Genomic DNA, 27,506 nt, shown 5'->3' with positions numbered 1-27,506 from the left:
TATTTTTTAGATTAAATAATAAAAATAATAAATATATTTGCAATTTAAAAGTTTGGATACGAAGATTTTGAAACTTATCGAATTAGACACGGAATTTATAAAACTACAAAAAAATTTGACGCAATTTTAAAAATACTGGCAATTTAGAAACCACGTGTAAATTTTGTGTAATTTAGTAAAAAAAAAAATTAATTCAACATAGTATCAAATCTGAGACCTTTTGTATTCTGAGTCTCACAATAATTCAGCAAGAGGTGTTACTGGTAGATAGCAAACCTCATTAATGAATGAATGGGAACACTGCTATTAAAAAATGGGAAAAGCCCAATTCATGAGCAACAACTAATGTCATGATGGAACATCACAGCACACCAGTCATTCATTCACTCATCCATGTCCAAAACACCACTACTGGTAAGAATTTATGATACACACAGGATAGAAATCTAATCTCAATATCCACAGAGGTCCAACCTCATCCCCTTCCAGACAACATTTACTACTCACTACTACTGTACAGGCTGGCTTAGATTAGAAACACATTTCTTCTACAACCATCAAACAATAAATGGCCATGAAATATTTCTACGAAATCACGACGGCATTGATGCGCCTATTTGGTTAAAAAAAGGCATTGGAAACATTATTGGCAAAATTCTAAAGCTGAAATGCATCATGCGCATCAGGAAATTTACTTATGTTGGATGGGAGAGAAGATCGACGCTTAAATTGGAAGCTCAAAATCTGCTATTAGCATTTCTTTTCATATTTTTTTCTTTGAAATGGAGGGGAGGACCATTTTCCATTCGACATTAAATCTACCTACAAAAGATACATGAGAAACCAAGAAACAAAAACAGGAAAACAAAAATATGGCCTTTCAATTACATTACAGTTATGTAGGCGTATTTGTAACAAAGGATGGATCCATCTGTCATTCTGGAAATAAAGATCAGCCACAGTTTTTGCCATTTCTAAACCTGGAAAAAATACAGAATGATTACCGCTGTACGAATTCAATAATTTGCTAATTACTCTTCATGGAGATACAGAACATAATTAGAAAGTGTTTCAGTGAGTTTAGATTTTGTCTATTCATTGCATCTTAAAAAGTACTCAACAAGGTTATATGATTCCTTTTTTTCTTTTTATATGATTTTCTAAGTCTTCAAACATGATTTTTCATTTGCATATAGACAGATGCACAAACGCATGTTTTGCAAATCTAATCTTATTTAGATATATAATTAAGTCTAATGTAAATATCGAATTCATATATGTTCATGAAAAAAACCAATAACACTAAAAGAAAGAGGACATCCCATTTGCAGCTCTCCCCCAATCCAAAAACTCCAAAATAACACAATATTTTAATTGATTTCATCATTACATACCCAAAAAGTACATTGTTAACAGTAAATTAAAAAATAAAAAATAATAATAATAAAAAAAGGGAAAAAGGTAAGCCTATGGCCAAAATGAAGCAATTTATTCCTTGAACAAATTATATGCCAATAAATTGAATCTTCATTGAGAATAATATTGAAAAATATCAAGAACTTAAACAATCAGAACATGTAGGAAGATACATGTATAAGTTTGGGCCATCTTACCAGTGTTAACTAGGAGGGACGTCTCGGTTTAATTGAGAACAAATATACAATCTTTATGCGGGTGGAAGTGGGCGCCGGCATGTTGGGCACTCCATTTTTATGTCCATCCATCTATGCAAGCAACCGGAGTGAAAGAAATGATCGCAAGGCGTCACCTGAAGAGACGGTGGAGTCAATAATAGTTCAAGAAGATTAATCTTGTGGTAAGGAGAAAGAAAACTCATGCCAAACCATGCAATCATTTGAGCGCTGGCTAAGGTCGATGGCAGTCATGCAAATAACACAATCTATGGAATGATTTGAGCCTTGATGGAATCTCCTGTAGTAACTATATTTTTCGGGTAAAATCTGCAATTACATTATCAGACTGAAAATCATGTCTCGTGAAGCAACAATTGATACATATACATCAGTCACGTGACATTATTTATTCAGTAAATAGTAAAACTAAGAACCATTATTAATACTATGGTTCCAAAAAAATCACACAAAAACAGCATGCACAATTTATCTTCTTATTATTGAAGAAGAATTGGCTATAAGGCTTTTTGGATATTCAATGTTTGCTGATTAACAAAAAAATCACACAAAAACAGCATGCGCATTTATCAATGTTCGGCAATAACACCTGGCTATAATTATAGAGTTCCCATAAAACTAGAAATTCATTTGGAATATGAAATAAGACCAAATTAAAAGATATACCAGATTTTGGAGATGAAAGAAAATTGGGACCAATATAAATAGAAACTAACAAACCTGGCGGGGAATGAAGCATCTAGATCCAAAATAGTGCTGCAGTAGAAGAACACATGCTTGGAATCCCATGAAAAGGGCCAAATAAGTACACCAATTCCTGTCAGGTTCTATGCGCATGAAATTACTTGGACACCCAAATACATATAATGGAATAGCCATGCGGGTGATTGTCATCCCCAGTATGTAGTGAGGATGCAATGGCTTTCTTGAGTCTCGAACAACGTTAGTGATTATTTGTGGGATCCAGAAAGAGTGGAGAAGGAGAAGAATAAATCGCAAAAACTTATGAAATTCGTACATGACCAGAATGCCACCTAAAAGGATGCCATCTGCAAAATAATAATACAATATTTCATTTAGACATGATGCTAGGTGCAAATAGATCAATAACTTTTAAGTTTCATGAACAACATTTCATGAAGCATATACACATTCATATCTTGGCCATTGTATAGAGACAAACTTTCCACCATCAAATATAGTAGATTATTAAAGAAAGAAAAACAAACGTCTCTCCCATTCTGCATTTTACTTTCCATTCAATAGCAGTATGTTTCATCCTCTAGGTTTAACTTAAAATTGAAACAATTCTGATAACAGTCAAAAATTTATGTCTGTCGTAACATTCCTGACCTACTTGAATACAGCTATCTTTTCTAAGTTACTCATCATTTCCTGTCAAAAGTAATTCCAACTAATGCCAACTCATGTTTACCACACTAAAAAAATGATTCAATCTATGAATTCAAACTTCAGAATACACTGATGAGAATTGCAGGATGATGTCATAACGGTTTAAGGGGCATCAAATTAACATATAATTTACGGTTTAAGAAGAATAACTTTATCTATGCCATTTTCTCTCTTACATTGGATTACTTGTGTTATACACCATATTAAAAGTAAGTTCATTTCCTAATTTAACCTGGGTAAGGGAAGTTTATACATGGAATATTGCAATCATTACTAATCAGCCTATGATCATTTCTCTCTAAAATCTGTCACAATTCTAAGAGTGCATACAAGTAAGAATCTTTGAGCAGTCAGAGAAATTAAAGGATTACAAGATTTTTTAAAGCTTAATAAGCTCCTAGGGTTCATTTTAAAAATAAGCTAGCTATATGTATTTGGATAAACAAATATCAAATAACTTACTTAGAATACTGAGTTTGGAACACATGGTCAATTATAAATTCTTTTGATGTGGCAATGATAAAATAAGGATATAATTATAAATGTGCATTTACAGTATCTGCTAAAGTACTTTATAAGATTAAAAAAAGTAAGTTGGAAGCACCATAGTTTTTGGAGCTCATCCCTTAAATATAGAAAAATCCACAGAATATATACAAGTGCAGAAAACATATATAGGAACATATATAGGCTCTGTTTGCTTATGTTTTGAGCTTTGTTTTTGCACTATTCATGAAAAACTCTCTCTAGAAAAGATAACACCCGATACTTATTTTTTATTTTAAAATATTAAATCAAAAGTCCATTTTCTATACAAGAGATTATATTCTAAGACCTATTTACATCATATCAACTACCTAGTTTTTAGTAACTTTTACTATCATGTTGTGTTTTGAGGACACAATAAACTCAGCTAAAACACCATCCAATAACTGAAGATTTCCCTTGTGGGGCTGCAATAAGTGAAATGCAATTCCAACACCAGATAAACTCAGTTATGGTTTTAATGATATATAGCATCTCAAGATACTTACAAAATCGGCTGTAAAGAGCTGAAAGCTCACGCCTCATGGCTTCCCAATTATCTCCATTACTTGTAGGTCTATTTGCCTTCCATATGGCAAGAAGATACCGCATTTCAAATATTGAAAAGACAACAAATTTGAAAAATGCAGCAGTTGCAAAGGCATTAAACAGGGATTCTGCAATAAGGCAATCATCAGTGTTTACTTAGTAAAAGGTTTACAAAAAGATGAATGTTATTAGGAACAAGGACAAGAAATCAGAAGTTAGAAACACCAGCCACGAAAACTTTGATAAAATCAGTAAGAGTGCAAGACAAAGCCAACAAATATGCACGGAGAAATTCTATTTTATCAAGAAACTATTACACATACAACATTCTTATCGAATCTCATTTGAGATGAGGTTCCAAAACCTAACAGCCCACTAGCATTTAGTATCTCTCATATTATCTTACCTTAAACCTGTAAGTTACACATTTTTTCATCCAGAATAATATTAGTCACGTGAAATAACCAGATTGATCCAGCTTCCTTGGGGTAAGAAGATGTAGGATATAAATGGGTTTTCTTCAGTAAAATACAAGTCAGATGGAACGGTTGACAACTAAAAAGGCTAGATTGGTGGCTAAAAGATACACCAAAACCTAAAGAATCAATTATCAAGAGACCTTTGCCCCTATGGAAAAAGAGAACACTGCAAGGGTCACATTATCTCTTGCAGTTAATCAGGACTGGCCTTTAAAAACAATTTGTATGCTATGAAGAATGCATACCTACATGGTATTCTTCTAGAAGAGGTGCACATGGATTCTTTTACTGGGTTTACACCAAAAGGAGGTCAAATATACAAACTGAATAAGGCCTTGCATGGACTAAAACAGTCGCCAAGGGCATGGGTATGGGCATGGCTTGGGAGATTGAGCCACTCTATGAAGGAGTACAGCTTCAAGCAACCTTCGGCAGATCACACCTTTTTCTATGAGGTCAAGGATGATGTTACACTTCTTATTGCTTATGTAGATAATATGATTGTCACAGTAGTAATACTGATGGTATAGAGAAAATTCAAAGCTATTTGTCTAAGAAATTGGAAATGAAGAGTTTGGAGCTTTAAGATAATTCCTGGGCATTGAAGCATCTTTGTCAAAGCATGGACTATTGGACTCTTCCTTTCTCAACAAATGTATGTATTAGATCTCTTGGGCCAAACTGGGAACACGACTAGTCAACCTGAGGATACTTTAACGAGACAAATCATGGCTTAAGTATCTATCTAGATCAAATTCCAACGAATCAAAAAAGGCATCAACGGCTGGTAGTAGAATTGATCTGTCTAACTCACACTAGACTTGACCTATCATATTCAGCTAGTGCTGAGCCAGTTCATGCACAATCCTAGTGATGATGCATGAATGCAGTGAATTGTTGTATCTTAGCTTATCTTAAGTCATCTCCAACAAAATAGTAATGTTCTCATAACATGGTCATCTAGGCGCAGTTGGTTTTATAGATTCAAATTTTGTTAATCCAAGTTGGATAGGAATCCACTTCAAGGTATGTGTCATTTGTTGGGGATAATTTGGTGAGTTTGAGAAGTAAGAAAGAATTAAGTGTTAATGTCTAATATGGAAGTTGAGTAGGAACTTATCTGGTTAAAATTCTTTCTGGGTAAACTAGGTTTTAGTTCAAAAAAACCTTATTCTCATATGTGATAAAACCATGTGATTATCTTGTACAACATGATTGGACTAAGCATGTTGATCTCAACAAAAGTCAGAAACCATATCAAAGATAATATTGACTCTGACAAGATAAAGGTTCCTTACATTAAAAGTGCAAACCAACTAGTTGATGCAATGATTGTCCAAGTTGGGCATGTGTGATATCTATGCACCAACTTGAAAGGGAGAAATATCATGTACGTCTGTGAAATATTTTGTTTCCTCATTTAGATTTGATTTAAGGCCGTTGTAATTTATAAATTGATCAAATATTCTTTGTTGAAATACAGATGAATTACAGGTTAGATGTTGATGGAAGATACTGTGCTTGTATGAAGTGTAGTACTTGACAGCAGATACTAGTGAAGAAACAGCAAGATAAGGAAAAAGGATGACCAGAAATGAGCAGAGATTTCTCAATTGGTCACAAGACAAGAATTGAATGCAATCCATTATAGTAAGGAAATATACCAACAAGAATTCCGGCAGTAAGATGCAGAAGACAAATATAAGCATCCATTATAGCCTGATGCCCAATCATTAGGAGTGAAACTTTGGCAGCACCCTGGGAGAAATTTCACAAATTAGTATGTCATACAATACAAAAAGAAACATTGCAGAAGACATTAAGTAGTTATAATCTGCACGCAAGAAATTTTTATTTTACAAATTATGGATTCCTATGACACAAAAGATGCATAACACAACATTGATTAATTATGGAATGTAAAACATCAGTCCTTATCATCAAATATTAAGCGAGATTCAGAAGAATCTTACAGATTGAGTATTACTGTGTTCCATCTGCCGGATCAACAATAGGACCTGGAGGAAAGATATCTAACGAAGGAGAAGTCAAAGAATCTAATGGAAAATGAAATTTCAACAGGAAGTTATCAATCCAATTTAACCCACTCTTAGAAGTAATAACATTACAAGAACTTATATAAAGTTATAAACAATCTATGCACATGGTAAAGGATACAAAAGTGACCATCAAAGTGTAGTTAACTGCTTTGTTGTAGTAGACCTCAACGTTGACTGAAGTAGCATTTAAAAGCATGGGTGAAAAGCAATCTACATCATCATCAACTGAGGGGCTTTCCATTAGTCCTTCCAAATAATACTTACCATCATCTCCATCTAGAGAAAAACAAAAGGACAAACATGTTAAAATGGTAGACTTAATACTGTATCATGTAGAAAAATCAACAGATAATACTTTCCTGTCAACTGCAGCTACAAGATTTACAAAGATCTCTATAATTTACAATCTATTTTGTAGCAGCCTTACTGTGCATAACAGGAAATTAAGGAGCCATAAAATGTATGTGAAATGTATTCCTACAATCATGTCATGACACTAATGTTCGCAATGACTTCTATCTTGTTACAAAGCTCATTTCTTCCTTTCTCAACAATAGAAAACAGTAATAAGGGGCATGATAACTTCTTATACATTGAAGAATATGTGGATCAAGACACAGCATGCTTAGCTGGAACTTGCAAACTCAGTATCTAGTTGAATTCAACAAAGCTTGAACCTCTGAAATGCAATCATATTAAAAAGTTTGCTTGGCTAATTGATGCAATCAATCTGTTGCAACAAGTTTCTGACTCTATATATGCTTGGGTTTAGAATCAGACAATAAATAAATATAATAATAATAATAATAATGATAATAATAATATATGATGTATGCATAAAGATGCAAAAAACATGTATCACTCACAAACAAATACACAAGCATCTTTTCACCATGTTAAAAGCATTCATAAATACTGATGAAAAGGGAAAGAAAATGATATGATAATCCAGAAATTGTTAGGCTTTAAACAATCATTACCATTTTTTCTGGAGGTGGTGCGGGAAACTTGTGCAGCAATTTCAATATTGCAACGTTTCTCCATTTCATAAATAGGAGCTGCACCAGGATAACTCCAGAAACTTCAGAAATTGTTTGCACTGGTTGACAGATGGGTAATAAAAAAATTAAATAAAATAAAAATTTATTAGTATGTACAATGTTTTCTCTTCCAGATTTTTTCTCGAGGAGACTCTTGAAACACCTGGGAGGAGAAAACACCAAGCTGTACATCGAAGGGGAAAACCATTAGATAAGATTTGTAATGAAGCATATCAAGAAGAAAATCAGTTCCAGGGTCAACCATATTTTCTTATTTATAACCAAATAGTTCCATTACATTAGATAAACTAGAATGATCTGAAAACAGTCAAGAAATAAGCAATTACCAAGTGATATGGATTAGATAATAAGTAATCATCTTCCTGTCCAAATTCACCTTCTTTTCCACTGCAGAAAATCCAAGACAGAGTTAGAAGACATCACGAATTGAGATCCCAATGATGATCGGCAGTATACAACCAAGTTATAAAATATGGGGAAAATAGCATTTTTACATAGCCAACAAAAAAGGAATAAATGAATAATAATCAAAGCATCTAATCCATCAATATATCGTCTTAAAAAAATTTATTACCATCTCACTTTATATGAAAATTTTCAACCCTTTATGTAATATATATACATTTAATAGTAAAAAAAATAATCTAAGTCAATATATACCCAAAAAAGCTCCCTATTGAATATTCGCTACTACTATTTACTTAAGAACAACACTCACTACTTCACAAACTCAGAACACCCAAAATGTGTATTGAAGCAAAGCCATCCAATTCCAGACAGATATGAGAGAGAAAACATGAGTGCATATCCGTTGCCACTTGTCATCTCATTAGTGAAGCAAGAGAGTTTAGTTTCGAGGCCAAGACTAATAAGTGCATACCAAGGATTGAAAGAAACCACTATCTCCTCTAAAGGTATTATCCAGTTTCAAAACTAACATCTGGAATAAGTGAGATTTTGAGTAATTAACAGAAATATATCACCTTCATAAAAATGACAATAAAAAAATCGATAGAAGTCTACCAGCATGTACATTATTTCCACATGAAATTATTATCATTTGCAGTGCAAATAGGATATGGTATCAAAATTCACTAATACATCCAATCATAAAATTTGTCATTACTAGAAATTGCAACTGCAAACACAACACATTTCCTTAAGAACAGCACCAGGAAATTCAAAATCCTTATTTGCATGTTCTTTATGCATTATGATGAGACAAGCTGATAATACGTACAGCGAATAAGGTTACAAAACATATATAAAGAGTGGGATAACATAAGGGAGAATTTACCTGTTGGCTACCATCCTTAGTTGTCTGAAAGGCCATATGTACACACCCTCTACTCTCATTTGAGCGCCATGAACATCATGTTCATTGTTGAACACATCATGAAATATTATAATCCCCTATTTTGTTGCATCATGAAGTTAGTAATTCATTCAAACAAAGGAGTAATTGAAAAACATAATACAAAATCATTTGAAAAAGAAAACTATTTCTAAGAGTTGATGAACTTAAGTATATTATCCGATTTGATATATTATTATTGAGTAGCATTGACTACCACATTGACAACAACCAATTGACTGAAACAAATGAAAGCATCAAATCAGCCACCCACAAACTGCAAACATGAATACCTATTACAACTGAAAAGGCTGCTAAAAAGCACACTGGAATTTGATAATCTAGAAGAGGTAAACTAGCATTGAGAAAGAATTTTCAAAAGCATCTGTTTCTTTAATCCCATTTACAATAACTTTCAACAAGTAATATTTTTTATTCAATGCAAGTGCAAGAGTAATTACCTAGTCTTCATTTTTCATTTCCTATATCTTAGTAGCAAATATTGTTTTTATACTAGAATAAAATCAACATGGAAACTGTAACATACACAGTATAAAGTATCTATCTCAGAGTGCAAGCATGCATCCTCGCATGTCTACCGTCCATCAAGAATTCAAGATATTGATTACCAACAAATCCCATTCTTAAAATTTTAAGGTTGCTTACTGATTTTTGAAACAGTGCAATCTATAATTTTCTCCCCCTGTGGGAACCAATATTAATAAGTCGATTTATTCAAGAATATTCGAGTCCAACAAATAATTATCAAATTCTGAAATCCATAATATAGAGTAAGCTTGACAGATCGACAATCTGGTATTGAATAACAATATGATAATATTTCAGTTGCATGCCACAGATTGATCACTGAATTAAAAAAAATAAAGCTACCTGAACATAGTGTACACCGGTTATTTTTGTTGGTGAAGTAATCAATTCTAGTATTGAATTTCCACTTGATTTCCTAAAATCAGGAAACTTGGAAGAGTTACTTGATGAATGTAGGAACTTCCAATTCCCTGCATGATAAGCATATGCAAATCCATGTAATCAACATCATAAGGATTAACACAAGTTTAGAAAAGAGTAACACTGGCACATTACAGAATTTTTTGAGAAGCCCATTAAGCCCAACAGATAAAAGACCCATATCAATCATGTTCAGCAAATACCATAGAGAGGCAGTTTTGGCTGCATCATGTGAAGATTGGTAACACAGTCCTTCCAGTATTGGCAATTTGAAACGATTATTGATAGAAAACAAAAAAAAAAAAAAATTGTGCATTTTGCACAATACCTATTCCAGCCGTAATACATCTGGAGAAGCGCAAAAGACTTACATATGATTTTATCTATAACAGTAGCTGGGCTTAATATTACAAGTGCCCAAGTTTCATTACTATTACCCCCTTATGCATAGATTAAAAGTTAATCAATCTCATGAGGTGATCAGCTTTACAAACTAAAAACTTAATAAACATCTAGAGATTATAATGTATTACTTGTGAGAAAGATGCAGAAGTCAGGGCGTCCTGTCTACAATCCACATACCAAAACTTGATGTTCAATTTTTTAAAATTTTTGTCTACAGCAAAGCTGTTGGCACTGTGCCAGAGTCGAGTAATTATTTAAGCAACCTTACTAAGATGCAACAACAACCTGAAAATCAAAACAATACTAATTGATTGAAGACCCACAAACCTCTATACGTCCCTGTGATATTCCAAGAAGAAAATGGACCCAATTCGTGCTCTTCCTTGCCTAAAGGAAGCCACTGCAAGAAGAAAAAGACCAAAAGATTAAAAGTAGACAACCCAAGATACAAAGAAAAGCAGGGTATGAGTTTTTGATTATTGAATGTTTTTAACACAATATTAACAAGAACAGAATCATACTATTGCGCTGTTACTATTGTCCACTAACAAAGAAGTGATCTTTATATCCGGGGAACAAGCATTTGAGATTACACAGACAAATATATTATACAGAGAAGTTCAAAACTGGACTTAAATATGGGAACAGAGGACAAGTACTGTAGGTAAAAGGATCATTATTCTAGTTAGTAATTGAATGCCCACAAGTAAGATGCCGTTATAAATGTTCCATAAATCTGTATTGTTCCATTGACTCCTATAAATCTGCCCTCCTCTTTTGTTGATCAGATGCAAAAAACCAAGTATCCCAGTATCACCGATGCATGGCTACTAATCCTCTTGCGTCCTTTTTAGCTACAAACAAGGCATGCCTATGGGGTCAGTAGAGCTACCATACCAGCATTTCACTTATGGATGACTACCCTTCAGATTTCAAACCTGGTATCGTGAAATTTAATTTCTTCATCTAAGTTAGGCAATTAAAATTTCAAATTGACCCAGTGATACAAGAAGGATGGGTAAATGCATCATTACTGCATCTTCCATAATTTCATGTGAATCCTGACTCACCACTCACTAGCTTCCTCCTAAAATACAACAAAATGGACCGCTAGATTCGAGAGAATTCAGATAGTCCAACGATCACTCTAACAGCCAAGCAATTAGAATCAGATTCATCAACCATTAATTTATAAGGGCATCATTCAAAATCATGAAATTGCAATGCTCTTTAACTTACTTTTCCTAAATCAAGAGCATACAAAAAACTATCATTCCTGAAGTTCCCTACATCAGAACACCTGCCTATTTTTGCGCTCAAAATATTAGCTCGTTACCTTCGTTTTGTTGAACAAGATCCACAGTAACATGATCGAGTGAGAAGTTATCAAACAGAAGGAATAAGCACTAGTTTCATACTTAATGCTCCAAGCGTCCACACAAACTAGAATTAAGAAAATATCCCACATGCCACAGCATTCAAAGTAAAGAATTTCCACAACACAGTAATAATCTTTCTAAGATATAAAAAAAATACAAATAATAAATTGCAAACGCATATCATAATCGCTAACCTCATCACCCCACGACCGAGGCCTCTGCCTTAAAGGTCTTAAACCATTGACAGGCCATACCAACGCAAAAATGGACAACAATCCAAGGAGAATCCGAACCAAAATTCTCAAAAAATTCCAATTTTCCATCAATCCCATTTCCAAGCTCAACTCAGATTCTTGTTCCTCAAATGATGCCCCAAATTTCCCGACATAGAAACGATGCCCATAACAATTCGAAAGGATAAATGAAAGAAAAAACTTATAATCGTCTCCCTTCCGGATAATCAAATTGACTGGTGGGTTATTGCTTAGAAAGAAGGCAAACAGAGTTCAACAATCAACAAGTAAAGCTGAAATACACCATCAATACACACAGAAAGCGAGAGCTTAACAACCCAAAAGAAACAACTAATCCGGTACCCAACCGAAAAATAAAATTAGTTTCTTTTCGGGTTTCAGACGGAGAAGAAAGACCTTCACAGGTCAATTCTTGAACCAGATATTATAGCTTATCTAATCATTTATTCAGTGAACCGCCACTACACTCAAGACCCCCCTTTTTATCTTTCTCCTGAGTGTAACTTCCCTCCTCCCTCAAAATCTCTGAATTTCGAGGAGGTTTGATACAAGGATACTTGTTGGAGGTGCTGCGCCTGGTAAAAGAAAGTCAATAGGAGCATATGGAAGACATCTTGGTGGAGGAAATAACGAAGTATCACTCTCAAAGTAATAATCTATTCAATTTATAAATGGGGATCCATTCTTTCCACGATATTCAATTATTTTAATTTATTTTATTTATAATTAATCCAATTATGTATAATAATACTCAGTCCATCCTAATAAATTTGGACGTGTTACCGTAAATAAGAAAATTTAGATAAAGTATGATTATAAAATAATTAAAAAATGTAATAATAAAAATATTTATTGAATAGTAAAAATATTATAAATTAAGATTAAAATAATTAAATACTTTAATTAATTAAAAAAATTATAAAATTTAAAATTTAAAATATATAAAAGAAATGACAATTTACGTGAGAAGGACGAAAATGAACAAATTATATCGAATAAAAAAGGACAAATTATATGAGATGAGATAGTATTAACACTAATAAACATTCAGCACCCAATTCTCTTTCTCTAGATAATTTTTATTATTTCTATTTCTGTTTAATAGATGGATATCTCTATCTGTATTTAAATTTTTTCACTTTTTATAAAATTAATTTATATTAATTATAATAAATAAATATAATTTTTTATTATTTATATTATATAAAATTTTATTATATATAAAAAATAATTTTTGTAATATATTTTATTGAGATATAGTATTTAAATATTTAAATATATATTTTAATTTTTTTAGTTATATATATTTTCCCATGTCATATGTATGAATTTTAAAAATATTAATATTATATTGAAATACAGTAGAAATAAAATAGAAATTACTAAAATAAATTATGTGATATAAAAATAATAATACATTATAAATTATAAAAATATTTATAATATTAAACAAATTGTACAATTATTTTTAAAAAAAAAATAAGAAATAAATTCTGCGACCATGGACAATTTTAAATTTCAAATAACTACAATAGCTCTTCATTCCTGGAAAAAATTTCTCTCAAAATCTCTTCTTATACAATCTTCACTCTAAATCCTTCATCCCTAATCCAACAGTGATTGCTGGCATCAGGAGGAGGGGGTGGACATTGAAGAAACTTTCTCCAATAGATCTTTGGTGAAACATTCTTGTCGATTTACAATCTCTATTTACTGCTTTTATTTAGAATTTTTACTATTAAAAATTAGAGATACGGTGAAAGAAGTGTTAGTGGGGGAAAATATAAAATATATTTGTAGCAATGTGAGTCGCCGGAAAGTTCGAGAACAGAGGGCGGCCGGTAGAAATGCGAGGGACATCGCGCTGAAATGAGAAGAAAAAAAAGAAGAGATGACAGTAATGAGAATAGATTTGGGGAAAAAGAGAATACGAGAGCGCAAAGAGAGGCAATAGAGCAACAAAAAAAGAAAACATAGCTCTATTTTTAATTAAGCTATGCAGTCAAATAAAATATATCACTTGAATGAGATTTTTCAAAGGAAAAAAAAAAAAACCTTTGATATAAAGAACTTCTACCAAAGAGCCTTATGTGATTTTAGAGCTTTAAATAAATAAAAACTGAATTTTTTTTTCTGTCAATTTGATAGATATATAGGCTTTAATTTTTTTATTATTTTCTTTTATATTTTTTTCAAAGATATTAATACGGCACATATTTATTATTTTCTATATTTTATATTCTATCCGTCCCACATAATTTGTTTATATTTTTTATTTTTATCCGTCTCATATAACTTGTATTTTTTATTTTTGAAAATATAATTATCACTTTAATCTCATTTTAAATTTTAAATTTTTAATTTTAATTAAACTATTTACTTATATTAATTTTAATTTATAATTATTTTTACTAAATAATAATTATTTTTACTAATACATTTTTTAATTATTTATTAATTATATTTTATCTAAATTCTCTTTTTTACGGTAATACATACATATCCATATTATATCAGACAGAGGGAGTATCCGATTCTATGTATAAAAAAAAAAAAATTCCTTTTCAATAAACTAATACGGACGGACGGATGATTTTCCTATTTATTATCACCCGATTAACCCGAAAATACCCAAATACCCTTAACAAACGCGCCATTTACTTCCCGTCCGGCGCCGGCGCCGGCCGCCGTAATTCCCAGTTCTCAATCTCACCGCCTTCGCGACTATGGACAATACGCTCGGGTGCGTAATGGTGGAGCTCCCGCTGGGGGACGCCGCCTCTGATTTCAATCTCGAAAAAGCCGTTTGCAGCGACGGCTTATTCATGATGGCGCCCAACCATTGGGACTCGCCTTCCAAAACCCTAACCCGCCCGCTCCGTCTCAGTCCCGACGGCGCCGCGTCCGTCGTCCGCATCTCCCATCGCGACCGCCAAGCGCTGCACCTCCGCGTCCTCGGCACGCGCTCCCTGTCCCCTCCGCAGCGCCGATCCCTGCAGGTGACCGCGGACCGCATCCCGCTCCTTTCTCAAAATCATTCATTATTCAGGCAAAGCGAAACTGATTCGATGGAATGCGATATGCAGGTTCAGGTTAGGAGAATGCTGAGATTATCCGAGGAAGAAAGCTGGAGAGTGAAGGAGTTTCATGAGTTGCACCAGGAAGCCAAGGGCAGGGGATTTGGAAGACTGTTCCGATCGCCCACACTGTTCGAGGACATGGTCAAGTGCATACTCTTATGCAATTGCCAGTATACCATCCTATGCTCTACGTTGCCATCCATCCCGTCCGCCATGTTTATCTTTCTATATCTTCTTTACAACTTACTTGTGCAGGTGGCCGAGGACGTTGAGCATGGCTGAGGCGCTTTGCGAGCTTCAGCTGGAATTGCAGTCCGCAGCATCAGCTGGAAACGGAACTACTCCCACTCTTCAAGCTACCGAATATAAGCACTTTGCGCCGAATACACCGGCAAGGAAGGAATCAAAGAAACGATCCAGGCGTGCAAATGCTGTTGAAATGCCTGAATCCTATAAGGGAATGGAGTCGAGTCCAATCACCGACAATCTTCATCTTCAGATCCAAGCAGCAGAAGGCGATCAACCTTTAAACACGACAGGAGATAATGCCGGCACTAGAATTGCGAACTTTCCTAGCCCAGAGGAATTAGCTAGATTGGATGAAAAGTTTCTGGCAAAGCGTTGCGGCCTTGGATACAGAGCAGGTCGGGTAATAAACCTTGCACGGGGAATCATTCAAGGAACGATTCAATTAGATGTATTCGAAGATGCCTGTGGCACACCGAGCTTATCCGTCTACAATAGCCTGTTTGAGAAGTTGAGAGCGATTGATGGGTTTGGACCTTTCACATGTGCAAATGTGCTCGTGTGCATGGGCTTCTACCACAACATTCCTACAGATTCGGAAACTATCAGACATTTGAAACAGGTCTATTGTTTTTCTCTAGTGTCGTCCATTAACACCGAAGAATCTGTGCTGTCTACATTGCATGATTGATTCCCTTTGTTTCGATAATGATCGTGCAGGTTCACGGTAAAATATCAGACACCAAGACAGTCGGAAGCCATGTAGAAAAGCTTTACGGAAAATATGCACCATTTCAGCACCTAGCCTACTGGTGAGTGAGTGAATTGAATGCTAAGTGTAGCATATGGTTCTAAAGTTTGATTTTTTATTCCAAGAAATTTTTGTATGGTCTTTTTTAAACAGGTACGAAGTTTGGCACTTCTATGAGGAGTGGTTTGGGAACCTAAGTGAAATACCCCGACCAAATTATAGACTCATAACGGCTGCGAACATGAAGCCTGAAAAACTTAAAAGCACAACAAGTAAGAAAATGAAGTTGTGATAATCCATCCAACTGTGATCACTTGTTATTTGTTAACTGATGAACTTGATTGTCTGTTTGTTTGAATCTTGTGAGTCCTCTTTCGTTAATTATCTATGGAATGCATCGATAAATAGTGATGTGGTTTTAGAGCATCCATCCCTCTTGCAAGAAAGAGGAGTATAACTTGGAACATTTCAGTCTGTTGTAGGGTTGAGGGTTATTGCTATTAAATTCTGTGTAAAGGAGATTATTGTTTTGTGGAAGAAAAAATATATTGAAAGTGGCTTTTTTTTAAAAAAGTTACTATTAACGGATAGTGTCAAAAGTTTTAAATGTATTTATATAAGCAGAGCTAATATTTGTGTGTTAATGGACATACCTTGTCCCTTTGTTAATGAAGTGGGTTCGGGTTAAAATTTATAGCAGGATTTTGAGATTTTAAACCTGACCGAGTATGGGTGAGTTACGGATTTGGTCAAAAACCCCTCCGACCGAAAGTTAAGGGGGTGGAGGTTTAGCCATTAGACTACACTCTTATTCCCTCTTTAGTTGCAGATTTGAGTAATTGTATAACTTATAGTTGATTAAATATATATATAATTTATTTTAAATATTTTTAAAATCATATTTTAATGAAATGTATTCATCGTTAATAAAATAACGGTTTTATATAATATAAATAAATTTAAATTATATATATATTTATACACCATATATTAGTAAATTTTACATTCATGGGTATAAATTTTCGAGGAGTTCTCTCAGAATAGGGATACTCCAGCTCAAAAAATTGAATTGACAGAAGCATCTAGACACAAGCTTTGGAACAAATTAACGGTACGCAATTAATATTCTTTATTTATATATAATGCTACAATTAATTAATGTCTTTTTACGTGCAATCAATTAAAAAAAAAAAAAGAAAGACAAATCGTAAATTTGGGATATTGTTTGTGTGGTTTTCAATTAATTACGTGTTTTGGGATTGGATTATTGTCACTGGTTTGTGTTTGGTGTATGTGATTCTCATTGGTGAATTTGTGATTAAGTTATGGTCACTTATATGAGTTTGGTATAACTAATTTGATTTTGAATGATGAATTTGGAATTAAATATTATATACGAATGTGTTTTGTAATATTTAAGTGTGTATTCGTTTGTAGGATTTTGACAATAATATCACAATAATACTTATTTATATAACTTAATACAATAATTTCAATTCAGAATTTTTACAATTTAAATTTTAATAAAAATAATAAAAATCCAAACCCCAAATAAGCACACCCTATGAGGCTTTTCAGTCGCAGGCCAAATAAAAATAAGTGCAATGAACAAAATTTTCACGTCAAAAAATTGTTGCAGAGTGTCGATGGTGTCTTGTGCTGTAATACCTTGGGGTTGAGTACTAATTAAATAAATTGAATATACTACTCACGTCATCAATAAGAATGTCCACATTACTTTTCGGGCGAGTATGAACAGAAGCACATTGAAAGAACTAGTGTTGACCTGTGGTCTGTAGAACCAGTCTACGATTCTGACACACCCGCCTTTACATGACTTGCAGATCGAGTGTCACACGTCTAGTGGAAGCACAGTTGATGCTTTTCTCTCTTCAGTTTTGTTCAGATTTTTTAAAATACATTATAAATCGTAATTATCATAGTATACTTTTTCTTTTCTTCTTATCATACTAAGACTTGACACCTCGTATTCGAACATTGAATTGGATTTTGTGTGTGTGTGGATCATGCTTTTACGATATTCACGTCGGTGAAATTATATATTACTCTCTCTCATTTGCCCATTCTTTCATATCATAGTATATATATATATATATATATATATATATTTACATTAGTGAAGAAATTCATTTGTCCCATTTTTTCGGTGTATTATTTTTATATCTTATTTTATTTGTCACTTTTTTTATAGTAAAAATATAAACACTTTAATCACATTTTAAAATTTATAATTAATAATTTTTTTAATTTTAATTAAATTAATTAGTTATTTTAACTTTGATGTATAATTATTTATATTATATAATACTCATTCGTCCTATTTAATTTGTCAATTTTTTATATTTTGTCCCTCCCATATGATATGTCATTTTTCTATTTTGGAAATATAATTACACCCTATAATTATATTTTAAAATTTCTAAGTTATAACTTTTTTTAATTTTAATTAAACGTCACCTTAATCTTAATCTATAATTATATTTATTAAATTATAATTATTTTAATTAATTACTTATTAATTACACAATACCTAAAATTTTTTTTCCTAAATAAAATAAAACAATTTAAATGAGATGAATTAGTAAATATTTTTATTAATATATCTTTTAATTACTTAAGAATCATATTTTACTACGGTAACAGAACAAAAAACTTAAGCAAAAAAGAATACTAATTTTAATACATGTTTAATAAATTTAAATAAATTTAATTAATTTAATACACAACACTACTCTCATGTTTGTATATATATATATACACATATATTTGTTTATATTATCATATAATTCTTATATCTCAAGTAAATAAAAGAAAAATAAAACCTAACACGCCACACATACATATATATATATAGTTTTTTTTTTCTTCCTTTTCTTGGTCCGTACCTAACACCCCATAACACGACTGCACGAGAAACACACCCATAGGCCATATCTATATCAATGCAATGAAGATGTCGTATTATCAATACATTACTCACTCAAACATACAAACGCACGCTATCCCAATTCCCACGGAGACAAACACCTTTGATCTTCAAGTCAACAATGGAGGATAGTACTGTAGGAGGAATCAGAGAAAAGTTATTAGTGAACACAGAAGCAGCAGCAGCAGCAGGAGATGTTGAAGACGAGACGATAAGCAGTTGGAAAGAGAGATTCTGGAGAGAGAACAAAAAGATATGGGTAGTGGCAGCCCCGGCCATTTTCACCCGATTCAGTACGTTCGGAACAGGCATCATCACCCAGGCATTCATCGGCCATGTCGGCTCCAAAGAGCTCGCCGCCTTCGCCCTAGTCTCCACCGTCTTCCTCAGGTTCGCCCAAGGCATTCTGGTTCGTACACCTAAATCCTAATTGCTCATAAATAAATTAATTAATAGGACGAGGATGAGAATGAGAAAGAGAATTTCAATCACTGAATCTGTACTGTACTGCTAGTGCAGCTGGGAATGGCGAATGGTCTGGAAACCCTATGCGGGCAGGCGTACGGCGCAGGGCAGCACCACATGCTGGGGATTTATCTGCAGAGGTCATGGCTCGTCTCCATCATAGCTTCCACTGTACTCCTCCCTGTCTTCATCTTCACCGCTCCAATTCTCCGAGCCTTGGGGCAGGAAAAGGAAATTGCAGAAATGGCAGGCACCATGGCTCTCTGGCTCATCCCTGTTATATACTCCTTCATCGTCTCCTACACCTGCCAAATGTACCTCCAATCTCAGAGCAAAAATATCATCATCATCTACCTCGCCTCCATCTCCATCCCCCTCCACCTCTTCCTCTCCTGGCTCCTAACTGTTCGGTTCCACTTCGGCGTCTCCGGTGCCATGACCTCCACCGTCGTCGCCTTCTGGCTCCCCAACGTCGGCCAAATCATGTACGTCATCTGCGGCGGCTGTCCCCGTACTTGGAGAGGCTTCACTCTCTTGGCCTTCAAGGATTTGTGGCCCATTTTCAAGCTTTCATTGTCTGCAGGTGCAATGCTTTGGTAAGGATAAGCTATAAACATATTTAACACACACTACTACCTCTCTCTGTATCACTATATCCATAAATCAGTATTTTGCAGCCTTGAAGTTTGGTACAACACAGTGTTGGTTTTTCTTGCTGGAAACTTCAAGAATGCAGAAGTAGCCATAGATGCCCTCTCGATATGGTAGCAATCATGGCTTTAATTTAGTCTATATTCATCTTTGGGACTGTTTATCAACTAATTAACCATCTGTGTTTTTCATTGTTAACTAGCCTCAACATTAGTGGTTGGGAAATGATGATATCTCTAGGGTTCATGGCTGCAGCAAGGTACTCTAATTCTCTAATTTATACTCATTTCTACCATTTTCAGATATCCATTCACATTTAACAATCGACATTTAAGAGAAACAGAGAGAGAATATGAAGATGATCATACTTATATAACTTGCCTGTTTTTGCAGCGTTCGAATAGCAAATGAATTGGGTAGAGGGAATGCTAAAGCTGCAAAATATTCAATCACTGTAATAACCACAACATCATTCGCCATCGGCTTGGTGCTATTTGTGTTCTTCATGGTGTTCAGAGGAAGTGTAGCTTACATCTTCACAGAGAACAGAGATGTGGCTTCAGCAGTTGCTCAATTATCTCCTCTATTGGCTTTCTCCATACTCTTGAACAGTGTGCAGCCTGTTCTATCCGGTGAGACCTGCAATTGTTGATCATACGACACAAAATTTAGTCACATTTCTGGCAATAAAGTTCGAAACTTGCACGATAAAAATGAAATGCTAGGTGTTGCAATCGGATCGGGATGGCAGAGTGTCGTGGCGTGGGTAAACGTCGCATCCTATTACATTGTAGGAGTCCCCATCGGCATTGTGCTCGGATATGTATACAATCTGCTAGTCGAAGTGAGCGCCGATGCATCAGAAATCAAGAATTTGTCATGATCATCTGGATTGATATAATTAAATCTCTATATTGATTACATTATACAAAATTTTCAGGGGGTGTGGATAGGAATGCTGATAGGTATAGTGGTCCAAACTGTAGTTCTTGTTGTTATTACCTACAGAACTGACTGGGACAAACAGGTTGGTTTCATTTCATACATGGTAATTAATTAATTTAATGACATACAGATTTGGTTCTTATTTATGTACTGATCTCTCTCATGTTTCAATTGAAGGTGTCGATTGCTCAGAAACGAGTTAACAGATGGTTCGTGAAAGATGAGGTTGATGACGCCTACTGATGTGGCATTATATTAATGGTTTGATGACTGTTTATGAGATTTTGTGATATGAATTTGAAAGTTACACACAACACATAATTGGGATGTGATGTGGTGTGGGCTTTATTGTTACATTTTTTTTATTATTATTATTATTTTTATTTTATATTGTATGAATTCGTAGCTGCTGCCCGAAAGTCCGTACCGATAAACCCTGGTCGAACATTATTATTGTTACATGTTTTCTCTCTCTTAATATAATATATTTGATTGAAATCCATCATTGTACTTACTATTAAATTTAGACTACATTATATTTTTGGATTATTAAAATATAAAGTATTCAATTTAAAATTTAAAAGTGTTTAATCTAAATTTTACAAGTATTTAAAAATGGTATAGTATTCAAGTAAAATTTTTAAAAGGCTTTAAAATTTTGAAATAATCAATGTGGATTTTAAAAAATCTTATTTTTATGCTATTTAGTTATTTATAAATTCTTTGCCCTGGAAACAATAATTTGTAAATTCTAAAAGATTCTACTAGATTTTTATAACATAGAAAATATATTATTATTGATCTATACAAATAATATTTATTAATATTATTATATTTTTTATGTAAAAAAGCTGTCTTTTTTTATTATTATTCTCTTTAATTTTCTTTTTCATTATTTTGTTTTGTCGTGTGATAAATTCTTCGAACAATTAAAAAAAAAAAAAAGAAAAATCAATGAATGTACTATATCATAAGAGCAAACTTTTTTATAGAAAAAAAAATTATAGAAAGATCAGCCAATTAAAGAAAAAAGGCTAAAAAAAATACTTTATCTCAATTAGAATATATATATTTTTTTTTGGACCGTTCAAAAGTAATTATTTCAAAAAATATTTCTATTTTATCGTCACATCAGTATTTTTATAAAAAAAAAAAAAGTTGAAATTATTTTTAAATTACTTTTAACTATGTATTATAATTAAAATATTATTATTTTTTAAATTTTTCAACAAAATCAAATATTACTTATAAATTGGACGGCTAGAGTATATGTTAACGACGGTAAGTATATAAATTGGATTATAAAAGTTATTGTTTGTTTTTTACTTTAACAAGTGCATTAGTCAACAATTTTAGCATAGCATCCACAGCGCCAAGAACCCTGATATTGTATATGCGGCTGCCCATATCATTAGCAATAATAATAATAATAATAATAATAATAGTTTAGAAGCATTTTTCTACAAAAACATGTTGGCCCAAAATCGAGTAACTCATTCAGATCTACAATCAACAGCAATAATTCAGATCTATAATTGCGAACGCATACAGTGACGATAAGAACATAAAATAAAAAAAATTAATAATTCAATTCAGCTCTAATTAACCTATATTTGAAAATTTCAATCCAAAGAAGATAATTCAGATCTACAATCAGCAGCAATAATTCAAATCTATAATTATGAATGCGTACAGACGATAAAAACATAAAATAAAAAATAATTAATAATTCAATTCGGCTCTAATTAACTTACATTTGAGAATTTCAACCCAAACAAGATTCACTATCAATTTTTTTATTGTTCTCCGACCCAATACGATATCCACCATATCCTAACTCTCTCAATGTTTAATAATCTCTTCCTACTTTTCCATAAACACAACAAGAATATTTCACACTATAACAAACTCAATAAAGAATGAAATTTATTTTTCTATTATTTCTCCCTACCTCCACAAGTTTGTTATAAAATGGCCAATAAAAGACTCTCACACTTGCACATCATCAATGGAATTGGATCAAATCAATATTCGGACCATTTTTTTGTTTGATTGGTCACAAGTCAAATTGGGGCCGTCTGTCCAACGGACATAAATATTTTTTCCATAAAATATTTTAAAAGATAATCAAAATAATATTTTGTTGTTCTTAATAACTAATAAAAATTATAAAATAAATTAATACTGAAATAACAATATTTTTCTTAAGAAAATACTTCCTCCGTCCCAGACACCGTGTTTGCTACGCTGTAGACACAGTATTTTAGAAAGAGTTTAATTAGTAGATAATTAAGAATGTATTAGTGAAAATAATTATTCTATAATATAAATAATTATAAATTAAGATTAAGATAACTAATTAGTTTAATTAAAATTAAAAAAAGTTAAAATTTAAAATGAAATTAAAGTGTAATAATTTTCCAAAAAAAGAAAGTAACATAGTGGGACGGACAGACAACGTGGACATGGTATCAGGAACGGAGGTTATACTCCCTTAGTTCACCTGTAATTTATTGATTTAATTTTTGCATATGAATTAAGATAAATTAGTATTTTATAGATATATAATGTAATAAAATAATACAATGGCAATTTACCCTTGAAACTTAATTTTTTTTAGAAAAAAAAATAAAAAAATATGAGTATTTAGTTGGAAAATTACATTTTATAAAAAATGAAATAAGATGTTTTAATTTAGACTAAATAGAAAGTTTATTAGTGGACGAAAAGTATAAAATTTATATTAAATCAAATAATAAATTTAATGTAGAAGAGAAAATTCTTCTAAAAACTTTATTAAAGTTCTTAGCAATGTGAGCAAAATAATAAGTGGATTCTTGGAGACTTTTAAAATTGGCATGCCACCCCATAGCAAAAAGAAAGTGTATTAAAGAACTATTCTTTAGTTCTTACATTACAAATGGCGTAAACATAGTTTTTCATGTTATTTTTATATTTTCTGCTCAGAAAACAATTCTCTATACAATAACAAAAAAAATACACTTTTTTTTCATTCATAACATTGTTTTAATTTCATTAGTGAATAAGTTTATTGTTATTATTCTTATCTATTAGCAATATTAATATACACAAACAACATATTTGAAATATGAAGAACGATTACTAACAAAATTAGCAAACTAGCAAATGACCACAACTAGAAATTTATTCCAAAATTACCTAAACTAATAACAATCAATCATATATATACATGTGATGAGACCATATTATTGCCTGTTTATATCTCATCATCTAATCACACGTGTCAGTATCACATTGGCCGCCATGTCTGGTAAATTAGTTACTTGCTGGAACATGAATTTTGGCTCCCAAATTTTCAAACTAACAATTCAAGCCTAACTATTACCACAAACTAAAACCACAGCCACAGATCATATGATCCATACCAACAATGCATATCTACAAATGATCGGGATGGCGCCGACCAACAGATACTCAGGGCAAAAAATAGTTTATGCATCCAGAATCAAGAAATGCCCATTCGAAGATCAGGCATAGCACGACGCAGTTCAATGTGGTTCAAGAAAATTAAATGGCCATCCAACTTAAATTGAACATACTCTTTCTTCGCAACCTTTACTCGCAGCTATGAAAGGGAAAGATCTAACCGAAGAGCTCAAGAATCAAAGACTACCGAATTCCATAACTTGAATTGAAGATCACAAAATTCAGTCTATAATCGTTTCAGAGTTTGAATCATTTTCATTGTGTGTGTCCATTATTAGTCATCATTCCAGCCCTCGTACGCAAGATAAGCTACTCTATTTATTCGACAAAAAAAAGTATGTAAAACTTGAAGAACAGAGAAGGGCATAAGTGAAACTCCTAAAACAATTATAAACACAGTGTGTGAATGCTTGTTGTGTGTATGTCACTGTGTATTTAACCTTATGTTGACCTCCCAGTGGGAGTTCCGCCGCCACCACCGCTGCCATAGCTACCGGAGCCACCGGAATTGCCTAAACCCCCTTTCCCCAAATGGTGAAATCCCCCGGAATCACCACCACCACCGCCGTATATCTGCCCTCCATGATGAAATCCCATCACAGGACCTCCATAAATTCCACCGCCATTGAACCCTCCGGCGCCGGCGGAGGTGATAGCAGAGCCACCACTGTTGCTGCTACCTGCTTCTTTATTGGTCCCTCCCATCCCCATGGATGCTTTCTCCCCCTCGAGCTCTCTGTACTTAGCCAAATACACTTTCAAGGGTTCAACGTACTCTTCGAAGCCGAGAGTCGTCATAGCCCAGAGCAAATCGTCGCCGTTGATAGTCTTTCTCTTCTCCCTCTGGCACTTATCCGATGCCTCGCCGGTGACGAAGCTTATGAACTCCGACACACATTCCTGCACCGTTTCCTTGGCGTCCTTCGATATCTTAGCGTTCGCCGGCAACGCTTTCTTCATGATTCTGCTCACGTTGGCAATCGGCAGGAACCTGTCCTGCTCCCTGCTGCTGTGTCCTCCCGAATCGTTGTCCGACTCCGCCATAGCTTTTTCCTAACCCTAATTAATTCTCACAACACAATTCCCGCAGAGCTCGTCTAAACCCTAAAAAAAATGAAAAATTGTTTATCTTGATTCTCAGAAAGAAAAGGAAACCACCGCTGCTTTTCAGGCGAAGACTTGTCTGCTCGAGTAAAGTATTATTCGAAAAGGGGCCAGCAGCCTGCAATTCAACAATAAATCCGACTTTCTCAATGGCGGGTCAAAGGAATTTCAAATAACTGACGGATTTTCACTGAATTCGTTGATAGGAAAGCTTTGAATTCAAACTGAACCCTTTGATTGGAGGATTTGACTGTCGCCGGAAAGATTGGAGAAGAAACAGTAGAGAGAGAACATGATAGGAGGGAGACTTGGACTTGGAGAGATGGTGAGATATTTATGTTGGATGCCACGTGGAAAGAGGATGACCGCTCGTTTCAAGATAGTTGGGCACTACGTGTTATTAACACAACACGTTATTATAAGAAGATCCAACGGTCAGCGAACATTTACATAAAACAGTAATTTAAATCTCCAAATCATGTGTATAAATTAAAGTATAAATTATAGAATATCGTCCACAAAATACCATTTGTTTTATTTATTACGTGAACTTCTTCTGTATTAATATAAAATTTATACGAAATATTATTTTTGTCCAAAATTGATGTTGATTTTAAATAAAAATCTAAATTATACAAATTTTATAAAAAAAAAAAAAAAGACAACAATTTGCCTTCAAAAATTATAAAATAAATCAATTTATTTTATTCAAATAAATTATTTAAAATATTTTATAATTTTTTATTTATATAAAATACTTAATTTAGATCTTTATTTAAAATTTAAAAAAAAATTGATTTGCATTTACTAAATATAAAAATTGATTTGCATTTACTAAATATAGACTCTTTATATAATTGACCGTAAATTAAATTAGTTAAAGTAATTGGGCATATATATATGTTTCATTTCCTGTTTGAACAGCCTAATAAATTATAATCAAATAAATTATTTATTCTTCTAACTTTTTTTATTTAAACTAATATTTTAAATTATATATTACATTCATATATATATATATATTTTAATAATTATATTATTTATTAAATATTAAAATAATTTTACAATTTATAATAGATTATGTAAATAATATTATAATTATTTAACCAATATTACATAACTAATACACTGTTAATAAAAGTATAAATATTATTTTATTTCCATTTCTACTATATATAATATAATATAAAAAAAAATTATATGTAGACATAACTCCATTTGAACGTGTTTGTTTTGTATTTCTAATTTTTTTAGTTATCTATTTTGTAATTAAAAAAAAAAAAAAAATTCTATATGAAAATTTTTTACCAATTCTTTTTTTGTTTTTTCATATAAAATGCAAAACTTCAATTTGTGAGTTTACAGTGCTTCTCATAATGAAATTTTCCAACTTAAGGTTAGCACCCACACAAATTTAAGGACTTTTACAAAGAAAAAGTATATATAGAAATTTGAAAAAGTAGTAATGAACTTGAGAGTAGTGTTCATTTTATATACCAAGAGTTTTACTATATAGTATTATATCCTATTCTAGAATGTACAACAAAGTAAAGCATTATGTACTTGTTTGGGGTTTTGAATTTTAAGTTGAGATTTGAATAGTAAAAATTTTGAATTTGAATAGTTATAGATGTTGATGTTTTGAGTATAAAATTGATTTTTAATATAATATAGAAAATAAAAAATAGGTGTTTAATTTGATGTTTTTTTGAGAAAAAAATAAGATGAATAGTGAAAATCTAATCCAAT

General features: G+C 32.7%; 4 protein-coding genes across 5 annotated transcripts; 2 read left to right on the top strand and 2 right to left on the bottom strand.

The window, feature by feature from the left end:
• Positions 1–729: 729 nt before the first annotated feature.
• On the bottom strand, positions 730–12,734 carry LOC127265961 (transmembrane E3 ubiquitin-protein ligase FLY2). The gene is made up of 15 exons (XM_051296010.1): positions 12,041–12,734; positions 10,795–10,867; positions 9,985–10,112; positions 9,037–9,152; positions 8,066–8,126; positions 7,836–7,902; positions 7,659–7,736; positions 6,797–6,954; positions 6,592–6,651; positions 6,283–6,376; positions 4,100–4,267; positions 2,373–2,701; positions 1,845–1,961; positions 1,614–1,768; positions 730–980 (listed from the first exon to the last, which is right to left on the bottom strand). The coding sequence occupies exons 1-14, from the start codon at positions 12,176–12,178 to the stop codon at positions 1,667–1,669; spliced, it is 1,689 nt and encodes a 562-aa protein (XP_051151967.1). The 5' UTR covers positions 12,179–12,734; the 3' UTR covers positions 730–980; positions 1,614–1,666.
• A 1,955-nt stretch (positions 12,735–14,689) lies between these two features.
• Positions 14,690–16,764, top strand: LOC127265960 (uncharacterized). 2 transcript variants are annotated; one of them, XM_051296009.1, is made up of 5 exons: positions 14,690–15,099; positions 15,187–15,326; positions 15,436–16,048; positions 16,147–16,238; positions 16,331–16,764. In XM_051296009.1, exons 1-5 carry the CDS (start codon positions 14,827–14,829, stop codon positions 16,467–16,469), a joined length of 1,257 nt encoding a protein of 418 aa, XP_051151966.1. In that variant the 5' UTR covers positions 14,690–14,826; the 3' UTR covers positions 16,470–16,764. The 2 variants fall into 2 exon arrangements, with proteins under 2 accessions (XP_051151966.1, XP_051151965.1); XM_051296008.1 differs by having other exon boundaries at positions 14,693–15,099; positions 15,187–15,350; positions 16,331–16,763.
• Positions 16,765–19,111: 2,347 nt separating this feature from the next.
• LOC127265959 (protein DETOXIFICATION 21-like) lies at positions 19,112–21,670 on the top strand. Its single transcript, XM_051296007.1, has 8 exons — positions 19,112–19,533; positions 19,644–20,185; positions 20,267–20,353; positions 20,443–20,499; positions 20,634–20,872; positions 20,966–21,084; positions 21,181–21,267; positions 21,363–21,670. Exons 1-8 carry the CDS (start codon positions 19,246–19,248, stop codon positions 21,426–21,428), a joined length of 1,485 nt encoding a protein of 494 aa, XP_051151964.1. The 5' UTR covers positions 19,112–19,245; the 3' UTR covers positions 21,429–21,670.
• A 3,152-nt stretch (positions 21,671–24,822) lies between these two features.
• Positions 24,823–26,071, bottom strand: LOC127265955 (nuclear transcription factor Y subunit B-3-like). The gene has a single exon (XM_051296006.1). It carries the CDS (start codon positions 25,695–25,697, stop codon positions 25,095–25,097), a length of 603 nt encoding a protein of 200 aa, XP_051151963.1. The 5' UTR covers positions 25,698–26,071; the 3' UTR covers positions 24,823–25,094.
• Between the last annotated feature and the right edge of the window lie 1,435 nt (positions 26,072–27,506).

Source organism: Andrographis paniculata, unplaced genomic scaffold, assembly GCF_009805555.1.
Source record: "Andrographis paniculata isolate CXL003 unplaced genomic scaffold, ASM980555v1 Contig74END, whole genome shotgun sequence".
In the NCBI taxonomy this organism is placed as follows: Eukaryota; Viridiplantae; Streptophyta; class Magnoliopsida; order Lamiales; family Acanthaceae; genus Andrographis; species Andrographis paniculata.
Note: the sequence above shows the minus strand (reverse complement) of the source record. Positions and strands in the feature narration are given on the sequence as shown.